Raw genomic sequence first — 12,932 nt, forward strand, 5'->3', positions numbered from 1 at the left:
TGGGCTCAGGTGATCCTCCTGCCTAAGCTTCCCAAAGTGCTGGGATTATAGGTGTAAGCCACTGTGCTCGGCCTTGATCAGTTATGATGTTAAAGAAACAATAAATTTATATTATAAAAGATGTAAAATTTATTCTAAGTCTACATCATGAGCTCCCAAATTGGTAATAATAGAAAACAATGGTTGGAAGAAGGGGAAGAAAGATAAATTAATAGGTGTGGTAAATAACCACCATCACCTTTCTTGGGGCAAATGAACTACTAGGCTTCTGGGCCAAGTGCAGTGGCTCACGCCTATAATTCTAACACTTAGGGAAGAAGAGGCAGGAGGATCATTTGTGCTTGGGAGTTTGAGACTTGCATGGGCAACATGGTGAGACCCTATCTCTACAAACAAATAATAAATTAGCTGGGCAAGGTGATGTGCATTTGCAGTCCTACATACTGGAAAGGTTGAGGTAGGAGGATTTCTTGAGCTCAGAAGTTCAAGGCTACAGTGAGCTATGATCATGTCGCTGCACTCCAGCCTGGGTTAAAGAGTGAGACCCTGTCTCTGAAAAAAACCCAAACTCTTCTCCCTCACAACAGGCTTCTGTTTGGGCATTATTGTAAACTTACTTATACATTAAACATCTAATTAATCTCTTGAGATGCTAATTTATAGAAAAAAAAAAGAGACAAATTAATGATGGCTACATTTGAAGTCAGGCTTAAAATAATAACAATTCTTAAACTTTTAGACGGTTTCATCTTCCAGTGCATTTTCATATACATTATACCTTTTGTTCCCAAATTCTGTAAAGTAGATTTGAGCAGGTCTTATTTAGTTTATGTATGGGGAAAAATACACTCGATCTTAGCCAAAAGGCTGAGAAGTGATATGAGGAAAAATAAAAGCTACCTCAGAGAGGCTGATTTGCCTAAAGTTGCATGAATTTTTTTTTGAAATGGGATCTTGCTGTTACTCAGGCTGGAGAGCAGTGGTGTCATCACAGCTCACTGCAGCCTTGGCATCCCAGGCTCAAGCAATCCTCCTGCCTCAGCCTCACAAGAGGTGTGTGCCACCATGCCCCAGCTGATTTAAAAAAATTTTGTAGAGATGGAGTCTTGCTATGTTGCTCAGGCTGTTCTCAAACTCCTGGGCTCAAGCTATCATTTTGCTTTAGCGTCCCAAAGTGCCAGATTTCAGGCATAAGACACTGCACCTGGTCTACTTACATGGTTGGCATGAGCTGAAACACAGTACCCTGGTGCTTTCAATATTAGAGTTTCCATTACTTTCTAACTGCACCTCCCTAACCTTCAGCCTCACCTTCTCTCTCACTCTAATATCTCATAATCATATATATTTTTTTGCTCTTTATATGTCTTCTAAGGGAAATGACAATTTTAACTTTGGTATAATATTTATTACACCTATCCACTTAAAAATTTTTTAATGTAGAAAAATTGCATTAAGACATCAATATGCAATTATTTTCCCACCACTCAAAAATTTTAATATGTATTGAAGATTTTGGCCAAAAAATGTGCAAAGAGAAGACAAGGAATATAAAAATAACTTACAACAAATTTGTAAAACACCTCATATATTAAAATTGGTAAGACAAAAATATGATTTATAATACATGTTTGCCATTGTGGTGTATATAAGAAAATGGTACTCATACTAAATTCAACCTACTTATCAAAATTCTTAATATAAGAATGAACATATTCAGGTGGCTATAAAGATAGGTATTAAAAAAGTTTCTTTTGGAAAACATTCTTTGGTGCTCATAAAACTGCATGTTATTATCTATTTATCATAAAGTCTTTTCAGACTTTACTACATACCTAGTTACAACTGGAAATGAAAAAAACATAAATTAGATATGACTATAGAAAGTAGTTATGGGGTATTTTGATTTCATGGTGCTCAAATGTTTATGGAAAAGTTTTACTTACTAAACTTTGAAATAACTACCTATTCTTTGATATTTCTTATATATCTATGTGTTCCAGATATTAGAAAAAGTTATATTCATGGGCAGATAATTCAACTGTGAGTTGATAATTATTTATAATTCTCTTAACTGGCTGTTTCACAAGATTATGGAGCTAAGAAAAGATGAAAGTTTACCACTGCTTGGATACCAGCCTGATAAGCAGCTTGAAATGCCAAATGCGAACAAGAAATGAAATATTCTACCTTAACATAATATAAGTGAATGAATGACGTGAACACAACTTAGTATAGTCATTTACCCTAATAAATTAATTATTCATTTGCAAATATTACCAAAAGTAAAAAAAATTTATTTTAGAGAGTGGTTTTTGTAATACATCAAAAAACTGTGATGTTATACACTTCCCTATTCTCACTGCTTATCTCGTATCAGTGGTTGAAGTTTCTCCCAAATATTTTAGTTTACATTTAAAGTAGCAATACAGATATTACTTAATGGACTTAAGTTATAATTAGAAACCAGTTTTATATACAGAAAATCCACAAATATAGAACTTTTATTCCTATTTTATCCTTAGGCTACACAAAAAATGGACTAAAAATTTTTCATTTGGGTCTTTGTAATAAACATGTAAATACATATTTACAATGGAGATGCTTTCTGATAGAAAGTATGCAGAAGTAATTTTGGACCACAATCCATCCTATCTATTTTTGAAGATGATGTGATAAATCATGTTTACTCAAAATCTGATTCCTTTTATATACATAATTCAAATAATTACTCCACTTGTACCATTAATGCTTCATTCTATATTTAAATTTCCTTTAAGAAAGATTTCTTGATCAGTAGTAGGGAACTCTGTTTCTGTACAGTTATGTGTAATTTTTATCCTTCTGGCAATATTACAAATACTGAGTCATTTAATCTTGATTGTTCATACTCCAGGGGCAATTCTTGAGTTATCTCACATGATGTAAGTACCATCTTTGCAGTATTTCATGGACTCCATTTGTTTTGTCATAGCCAGAACATCATGAAATCCAGTACTTAGGCCAGACATATGTTGAAAGTATGCCTCCTTTTCCACTTGAATTGTTAAATTGTTTACTCCAGCATCTTTAAGTATTCCTGTAACCTGTTATAAAAATCCAGACATTGTGAAGCATTTAGTATACATGTATTAATATGTTGTACATAGTTGATATGGGTTGAGTATCTTTTTTTTTTTTTTTTTTTTAAGACGGAGTTTCGCTCGTTACCCAGGCTGGAGTGCAATGGCACGATCTCGGCTCACCGCAACCTCCGCCTCCTGGGTTCAGACAATTCTCCTGCCTCAGCCTCCCGAGTAGCTGGGATTACAGGCATGCGCCACCACGCCCAGCTAATTTTTTGTATTTTTAGTAGAGACGGGGTTTCACCATGTTGACCAGGATGGTCTCGATCTCTTGACCTCGTGATCCACCCGCCTTGGCCTCCCAAAGTGCTGGGATTACAGGCTTGAGCCACTGCGCCCGGCCCTGGGTTGAGTATCTTTAATCTGAAAATATGAATCTGAAATGCCCTAAAATCTGAAACCTTTTGAGTGCCAAGATGCTAAAAGGAAATGCTCACTGGAGTATTTTGGATTTGGATGTTCAGATTAGGGATGTTCAACTGGTAAGTGTAATGTGAGTATTAAAAAAAAAAATCCAAAATCGAAAACATTTCTGATTCTAAGCATTTTGGATGAAGAATATTAAACCTGTATCACATTTTTTTTTCTTTTTGAGATGGAGTCTGCTCTATCACCAGGCTGGAGTGCAGTGGTGCAATCTTGGCTCACTGCGACCTCTGCCTCCTGGGTTCAAGCGATTCTTCCGCCTCAGCCTCCTGAGTAGTTGGGAACACAGGTGTGTGCCACTACGCCTGGCTAATTTTTTTTTGTATTTTTTAGTAGAGTAGGGGTTTCACCGTGTTGGCCAGGATGGTCTCAATCTCCTGACCTGGTGATCCACCTGCCTCGGCCTTCCAAAGTGTTGGGATTACAGGTGTGAGCCACTGTGCCTGGCCTGTATCACATTTTTAAAATAGTTACAGGCTGGGTGAAGTGGCCCAAGGAGGCTAAGGTGGGAGGATCACTTGAGCCCAGGAGTTTGAGACGAGTCTGGGCAATATAGTGAGACCCTGTCATAATGAATGAGTAAACAAACAAATGAACAGTTACAGTAGTCCAAGATAAATCTTCAAAGTAATGTTTATCATTTAGTTAGTTAAAATGTCAGACTCTTTTTTTTTTTTTTGAGACAGAGCCTCACTCTGTCACTCAGGCTGGAGTGCAGTGGTGCGATCTTGGCTCACGGCAACCTCTGCTTCCCGGGTTCAAGTGATTCTCTTGCCTCAGCCACCCAAGTAGCTGGGATTATAGGTGTGTGCCACCACACCCATATAATTTTGTATTTTTAGTAGAGATAGAGTTTCCCCACATTGGTCAGGTTGGTCTCAAACTCCCGACCTCAGGTGATCCTGGGATTACAGGCGTCAGCCACAATGCCTGGCAAATGTTAGACTCTTTTAGGTCAGTAAATTACTGATTTGACATTCACAGTAGAAAAGGAAAACAGCCATTGTTTCCAATTTGGCATATCCAGAATAGGGCTTTAGTAACTGTTCTGATATCTATCTCCAAACATAGCATATACCCTGCCAAATGGATTATTACTAATTTAGGAATATATAAATAATAACTTATTTTTTGATAATCTACTGTGAACCAAGATGAACCAAATTCATACATGAATTTTTTTTATATTAACTTAAGCTTATCCTCTAAACACAAAACTTCATTTATTTTAGCAATTTTTAGATATAAAACAAATCTAGATGTAAAAAGTAAGTTATATTACCCTTAGATAGTTGGAAGATTAGGCCAGGCATGCTGGCTCACCTGTAAATCCAGCATTTTGGGAGGCTGAGGCGGGTGATCACCTGAGGTCAGGAGTTTGAGACTAGCCTGGTCAATATGGCAAAACCCTGTCTCTACTAAAAACAAACAAACAAACAAAAAAACACCGGTGTGATGACAGGTGCCTATAATCCCAGCTACTTGGGAGGGTAAGGCAGGGAGAACTCCTTGAACCTGGGAGGTAGAGGTTACAGTGAGCCGAGATCACACCACTGCACTCCAGCCTGGGCAACAGAGTGATAATCTGTCTCAAAAACAAACACACAAAACAAAAATAAGAGTTGGAAGACTGATAGTTTTGAATAATAAATGACTACTGAGCCATATAACTTATGATGTGTACAATTTTTGTGTATGAATTACCTCAACTGAAATTACTTTAAAAACAAAAGATCATTACCTGTTGTACTATTCTTTGTTCTAGCACATCAGATGTCACCTGTATATGAATTGTTCCTGCCACAATACTAGCAGAATGACGCCAAAAATGAGGGTCTCGATATGATATTAATCCTTCAATTTTCTGTATCTGTCAAATAAAATAGGTGATATAAATGGTCATACAGGCTACTTTACACAACACAATGGAGACGCTTTCTGATGGAAAGTAAACACACAGTTTCCTTGGCCCGGGATCACTATTAAGTTCATTAAAACAAACAAAAACAAATAAACAAACAAACAAAAAACCAGCCATAATGAAGAGAAGTCAGAAGCAGGAAGAAAGAGGAGAGGGGAAATTAGCTTAAAGTAAAGGTGCCTAAAATATTCTGATCTAAGGCTGAGGCTATAGATGTGTTGGGGGGAAAATCTCACCTAGGAATGATGCTAGTATGACAGTTCTGAGTAGGAAGGCAAATGGGTGTTACAGGTATCTTTATACCCCAAATGGGCTCTTATCAACAGCAGTACCCTTATTTTCACTGATACAGCACAACTCTGCCTATTCTAACATTTCCTAGACACAATGAACTACAAGGTTTCCTTTACACGGATACATTCATACACACATGATTTTATATAGAGATAACACATTCAAAAGATATCCTCAATGTTCAACAATAGAGGAATGGTTAAGTAAATTACTGACTACCCATACAATGTAATACTGCAGTCATTAACAATGTATTAGAATTTAATCAACATGATATTACTAAGCGGGAAGAAAATTTATAAAACACTACAGGGAAGTTTTTTTTGCCATTTTTATTTTCAAAAATTTAATATGGAAAAACAACTAGTAAAAGTGTTTCTTTACATGGCTTAAAAAATTATATATATATATATATAAAGACGGGGTTTCACCATGTTGGTCAGGCTGGTCTTGAACTCCCAACCTCAGGTGATCCACCTGCCTTGGCGTCCAAAGTGCTTGGATTACAGGCGTGAACCACCATGCCCAGCCTTATAGAACAGGCTTTTTATAGAACAGGAAGGAAACAAAAAGTGTTTCTTTCCAGGTGGTAAAATTATGTGACTTCTTTTCTTTTTTGTACTTTTCTATATTTTGAAGTTTTCTTCAATGGACATATATTATTATTGAAATAAAAAATACTTTAGGTCAGGTGAGGTGGCTCACGCCCATAATCCCAGCACTCTGGAAGGCTGAGGCTTGAGCTCAGGATTTCAAGATCAGCCTGGGTAACATGGAGAAACCCTGGCTCTATTTAAAAACCAAACAAAACAAACAAAAACTTAAAAAAAAACCCACGATGTACTATTCACTAATTATGAGATGAGAGAACTTTACTAATTTTACTTATAAAAACAATAGGTTAAGATGATAGAGCTTAAATATTCAAGATGACATCTTTTCATCAGCAGATCCCAATTACTTCAATATGATATAGTAAACCACAAGGTGAAAGATAGAGTCTATTTTGTATTTGTATATTTCTAGGAATTGTTGGTTTATATTCTCACCTACATTTTCTACATGACTGTCTGGTTTTTTCCTTTGAGACAGTCTTGCTCTGTCACCCAGGCTGGGTTCAAGTGATTCTCATGCTTCAGTCACCCAGGTAGCTGGGATTATGGATGTGTGCTACTACATGCAGCTATTTTTTTTTATTTTGAGATGGAGTTTCACTCTTGGCCAGGCTGGAGTGCAATGGTGGGATCTCAGATCACTGCAACCTCCACCCATGGGTTCAAGTGATTCTCTTGTCTTAGTTTCTCACCCAGCTGTGATTACAGGCACTGGACACCACACCTGGCTAATTTTTGTATTTTTAGTAGAGATGGGGTTTCACCATGTTGGCCAGGCTGATCTCGAACTCCTGACCTTGTGTGATACGCCCACCTGGGCATCCCAAAGTGTTGGGATTACAGGCAAGAGCCACCCCATCCCACCACCCAGCTATTTTTTTTTTGAGACAGAGTCTCACTTGCTCTGTCACTCATGCTGGAGTGCAGTGGCACCATCTTGGCTCACTGCAACCTCTGCCTCCTGGGTTCAAGCCATTCTCCTGCCTCAGCCTCTTGAGTAGTTTCGCTCTTGTTACCCAGGCTGGAGTGCAATGGCACGATCTCGGCTCACTGCAACCTCTGCCTCCTGGGTTCAGGCAATTCTCCTGCCTTAGCCTCCTGAGTAGCTGGGATTACAGGCACACACCACCATGCCCAGCTAATTTTTATATTTTTAGTAGACGGGGTTTCACCATGTTGACCAGGATAGTCTCAATCTCTTGACCTCGTGATCCACCCGCCTCGGCCTCCCAAAGTGCTGGGATTACAGGCTTGAGCCACCGCGCCCGGCCAATTTTCTGTGTTTTTTTTGTTTTTAGCAGAGATGGCGTTTTCACCATGTTAGCAAGGATGGTGTCAATCTCCTGACCTCATGATCTGCCTGCCTTGGCCTCCCAAAGTGCTGGTATTACAGGTGTGAGCCACTGGACCCAACCTTAATTTTTGTATTTTTAGTAGAGATGGGATTTCACCATGTTGGCCAGGCTGACCTTGAACTCCTGGCCTGAAGTGATCTGCCTGCCTCAGCGTCTGAAAGTGCTGGATTACAGGCACGAGTCACCATGCCAGGCTAAGACTGTCTTTTTCTTGACTTAAAGGATTATGGATAGTAAGCCTTTGCCTGTTTATATGTGCTGCAAATACTTTCTCCTGGTCTGCCTTTTGTGTTTTATATTTGTTAGTGAAATCTTCCACCAACTGGCACTGGTCAAATTTGTAAATTTTGGCTTTTGGTTTCAAGTATATTAAAATACTTGAAAACCTTCTGGTTTCAAGTATATTAAAAGACTTTCCCTACCTCTGTGATTATAAAAAATATTTTTTCTGGCCAGGTGTGGTATCTCACACCTCTAATCCCAGCACTTTGCGAGGCTGAGGTGGATGGATTGCTTGAGGTCAGGAGTTCAAGACCAGCCTGGCCAACATGGCAAAACCTCATCTCTACTAAAATACAAAAATTAACTGGGTGTGGTATGCCTATAATACCAGCAATTTGGGAGGCTGAGGCAGGAGAATTGCCTGAACCCAGGAGGTGGAGGTTGCAGTGAGCTGGGATCATGCCACTATACTCCAGTCTGGGCAATAGAGGAAGACTCCATTCAAAAAACAAACAAAAAATATTTTTCTATTTAGTAGTTTCCTAATATTTTTGTCATTTACATATTTAATCCACTGGAAATATATTTTTATATAATATGATATAGAGATAATAGCTTCCCCCCCGCCCCTACCAAGTAGAGAAGTAATTAACTGAAAGGTTTAGGTCAACTATTTTCTCCCCAAGTGATCTAAAATACCATCTTTGTTATATACTGAATTCCATAAATTCGTGGGTCTGTTTCTGGACAATCTATTACTTTTTATTTTTTCTTTTACTAATACCGTAATTCTTCATTTATTTTCGATTTTTATTTCTTCTTTTACAGACAACATATTATTATCTTTTTTTTTTTTTTTTGTGCTGCCCAGGAAACAATCCCAGGTCACAAGAATGGGAACCTATTATTTTTTTAAAAAGTTGATTTAGGCTGGGCGTGGTGGCTTACGCCTATAATCCCAGCACTTTGGGAGGCCGAGGCGGGTGGATCACGAGGTCAAGAGATCGAGACCATCCTGGTCAACAAGGTGAAACCCGTCTCTACTAAAAATACAAAAATTAGCTGGGCACGGTGGTGCGCGCCTGTAGTCCCAGCTACTCGGGAGGCTGAGGCAGGAGAATTGCTTGAACCCAGGAGGCAGAGGTTGCGGTGAGCCGAGATCGTGCCATTGCACTCCAGTCTGGGTAACAACAGCGAAACTCCGTCTCAAAAAAAAAAAAAAAAAGTTGATTTATGTCTTTATTCTTGTGCAAGGACCAAACTGTTAGTTTTGTGACTTAATTCTGTTACTTTAAAATTGCAAAGTAGAACCCCATTAATTAATTATGTAAGTTTATATATGTTTTCTTATTTATTTTCAAGCACTAACTCCTCCAAGTAAGTTCCAAATAATTTTGGAACATCAGAAACCATAAACAAAAATATCCAATGAAGGCAACTAAATTGAAATCTAAATAAAATAAAATCAACATCATTATAATAAAGAGTCTTCTCATCCAAGAAAATATCTCTTTCCATCTATTCAGTCACTATTTTAAGTCTTTTAAGTAAAACTGTATTTTTCTCATTCATATCTTGCACAGTAAGGTCAACTTACTGAATTTTAAATGCTACTATATATTTTGTAGAACTTTTCTTGTTTTATTATTTATTTGGTTGTTTTATTTCCAGCAAAGACTCCAAAAATATTATTTTTAAGGAAAAAAGTAGTAAAGAAATTACATACAGTACCTTTTCTAAAGCAATATGTAGTTCTTTTTCATATTCTGGTGGCAATCTCAGGAGTAGAACCTGGCAGGCATCTTTAATCAGTGGGACAACACTGAGAGATATTAATATAGCAATAAACAGAGAACAGAGAGGGTCAGCGATGAACCATCCAAACTGCTCTATCAGAATTGTGGATACAATCACACCAATACTGCCAAGTGTATCTGCCAAAACATGTAGAAATACACCTACAAATAAAATATATATGGACATTAAAAATTAAGGCACATCTAATTTAGTTTTTTTAACACATTCTACCAATATTACTGGATATCTACTGTGCAACACATACTTTGCTACTTGCTAGTACTTCAAAATGCCTATAATATGTTCACTGCCCTGAAGGAATTGAGAATACAGTTGTAAAAAGATGAGGACATGGGCACTCATGACAGTGTGGTGAACTTTATGGTGCACTTTGTCTGGAAAGGCTTCCCAAAAATCATGCTTCAGCCAAGTTTTGACATTACCCAAATTACTTACATTAAATAATTTAGCATAATAAATGATTAGTATTTCCTCTAATTTTTTATAGTGCAATAAAAATTTCCAAAAAAGGAGTAAGAATTTCCTTTTTGTAGTGAAGGTTCATAATAGCACACTTGGTATTTACCTTGCAACTAGTATCTATTCAGCTGTCACTATGAAAAGGACTCTATATTAAAAATTGACACTTAAAAACAAATATATTTTCATTTTCTTTTTTTTTTTTGGATACAGAGTCTCTGTTGCCCAGGCTGGACTAAAGTGGTGCAATCTCGGCTCACTGCAACCTCAGCCTCCTGGGTTTAAGTGATTCTCATGCCTCAGCCTCCTGAGTAGCTGAGACTACAGGTGCCTACCATCACGCCTGGCTACTTTTTGTATTTTTAGTAGAGATGGGGTTTTGCCATGTTGGACAGACTGGTCTCAAACTCCTGACCTCAGGTAATCCATCCACCTAGGCCTCCCAAAGTGCTGGGATTATAGAAGTGAGACACTGCCTGATCTCATTTTCTTTTTAAAAGAATTTCTGTGATGTTAGAATTCCTGCTATGTTTTTATTTTCATTTTTAATTTTTTTCTCTGTCCTACAGCAAGGATCCATTTTCATTAAAAATTTTTAAATTTTATTGTGGTAAGAACAGTTAACAAGAAAATTTTAAGTGTACAGAATATTATCAATGACTCTAGGTACAATGTGGTACAGCACATTTCTAGAACTTGTTCGTCTTGCTTAATACTTTATACCTGTTGATTAGTGACCTCCTTTCCCTCCCATCCTAGCCCCCATCATTCTACCCTTTGGTTCTATGAATTTCATCCCATGTAAGTGGAATCAGGCATTATCTGTCTTTCCATGACTGGCTTATTTCACTTAGCATAATGTCTTTAAAGTTCATCTATGTTGTCATATATTATAGAACTTTGCTTTTTTTTTTTTCAAATTAGGTGCCACGCTAATCTTTGCTGTACTGTCCTAATTTTAGTATATGTGCTGCCAAAACAATCACTAAAATGTCCCTTTTCATTTTTTTTTTTTTGAGATGGAGTCTCACTCTCTCTTCCAGCCTGGAGTGCATCTTGGTTCACTACAGCCTCTGCCTCCCGGGTTCAAGTGATTCTCCTGCCTCAGTCTCCAAAGTAGCTGGGATTATAGGTGCCCGCCACCACGCCCGGCTAATTTTTGTATTTTTAGTAGAGACAAGGCTTCACCATATTGGCCAGGCTGGCCTTGAACTCCTGTCCTCAGGTGGTACACCTGCCTCAGCCTCCCAAAGTGCTGGGATTACAGGTGTGAACCACCGCGTCCCTGGCCAGAATGTCCCTCTTTTTAATAGGATGAATAATATTTCATTTTATGTGTATACAAGTAAGACTAATTTATATAGCAGATAGCTTCAGACCTTTTAGTCCCAGATTGCTTTTTAAGAATCATATCTATAGGAAGAAAATGAGTATAAAAGAAAAAGAAAAAAAATCATATCATACCAGAAGCCCCAAGCTTAATACAAATAAACACAGAGGGCCAATGTAAAACACAGTTGAAAGGCAGGACAATACGTTGCAAGGACTCACCCCTCATGTTAGCATTCATGCCTCCGCCTACAGGTCCGTGGCTGTGACCATGCCCATGGTCACTGTGTCCATGCATATGATGTGAATGGCTGTGATCAGATGAGTGACAGCTTCCTTGAGAAGCTCCATGGGCATGGCTATGGGCATGGCTAAAGGCACAGATACCAATAAGGTTTACTATCAGCCCTCCAACTGAGACTGGCTAGCAAAAAGGAGAAAAAAATCCTTAAATTAGTAATTTAAAAATAAACTTCTTATTTAAAAACAAATTTGTTATGTTTTTCTGTTTACAGTTTTGAAAGTATTCACAGTAAAACCTTAAAAACATGAATTTTAGAACATTTTAGAAGGAACATTTTAACTTTCAAATATCAAGCAAAATTGGTAAGTAGAGGGATTTGGACTTACTTCAATTAAGAATGGTATGTACTTGGTTTGTGGTTTATGTATAAATAAATGATTCAATGTTTTGTTTTGTTTATTTAAATAGAAATTGAAAGTATTGCTTACTAGGGCAAGTATACACTGTACCTAAAATCTTGTTTATATTACTAGTTAAATTTGAACAGTTTAGATGCCGATGATTATAATTTATTAATGAGTGTATTCCAAATATGGTCTTAATATGTCTTAAATAGAGTAAAATTTCCAAAGTAAAACAAGAATATGAAAAACAAACATAAAATAGTAATTTCTTATTTATTTAAATTAAAAACAATTTTTTTTTCTTTGGTAGGACAGGGTCTCACTATGTTGCCCAGACTGTCCTCAAACTCCTGGGCTCAAATGATCTTTCTGTCTTGGCTTCCAAAAGTGTTGGGATTACAGACATAAGCCACCATGCCTGGCCTCTCATTTTTTTCTTAACAAAGTGAATGAAATTACCTTAATTTAATGGTGCCACAATAACACTTCAAAAGATAAACAAAGTTACTTATCCTTGATTATCTGCTCTTATCTTGAACAGTAGCTCAGGGTGTTATTTAATTTGCCTATGTCTACAATGTAAAGCAATCCGTTAGTTTTACAAAAGGAAAATATAAAAGTGAGAAGGAAAAATACTTTTAGTTACTTTTCAAAAAAGTAGTAAGAGATTTACTTAGTAAATCTGTAGGGAGGTTATTTACTTCTTCCTATGATTCAGACC

At 37.3% G+C, this 12,932-nt stretch overlaps 2 protein-coding genes across 2 annotated transcripts in view; one reads left to right on the forward strand and one right to left on the reverse strand.

Moving 5' to 3' along the window:
• Positions 1–12,932, forward strand: part of LOC118151518 (uncharacterized) — a 105,503-nt gene that overhangs the window by 25,508 nt on the left and 67,063 nt on the right. The window lies entirely within an intron of this gene.
• Positions 2,277–12,932, reverse strand: part of SLC30A5 (solute carrier family 30 member 5) — a 35,257-nt gene continuing 24,601 nt past the window's right edge. Inside the window, exons 13-16 of the mRNA XM_002744901.7 lie at positions 11,786–11,987; positions 9,689–9,915; positions 5,293–5,421; positions 2,277–3,086 (exon numbers count right to left, since the gene is read on the reverse strand). Coding sequence (XP_002744947.1) covers positions 2,916–3,086; positions 5,293–5,421; positions 9,689–9,915; positions 11,786–11,987 — 729 coding nt within the window. The 3' untranslated portion in view covers positions 2,277–2,915. The remainder of the gene's footprint in view (positions 3,087–5,292; positions 5,422–9,688; positions 9,916–11,785; positions 11,988–12,932) is intronic.

This window comes from Callithrix jacchus, chromosome 2 (assembly GCF_049354715.1).
Source record: "Callithrix jacchus isolate 240 chromosome 2, calJac240_pri, whole genome shotgun sequence".
Taxonomy (NCBI): Eukaryota; Metazoa; Chordata; class Mammalia; order Primates; family Cebidae; genus Callithrix; species Callithrix jacchus.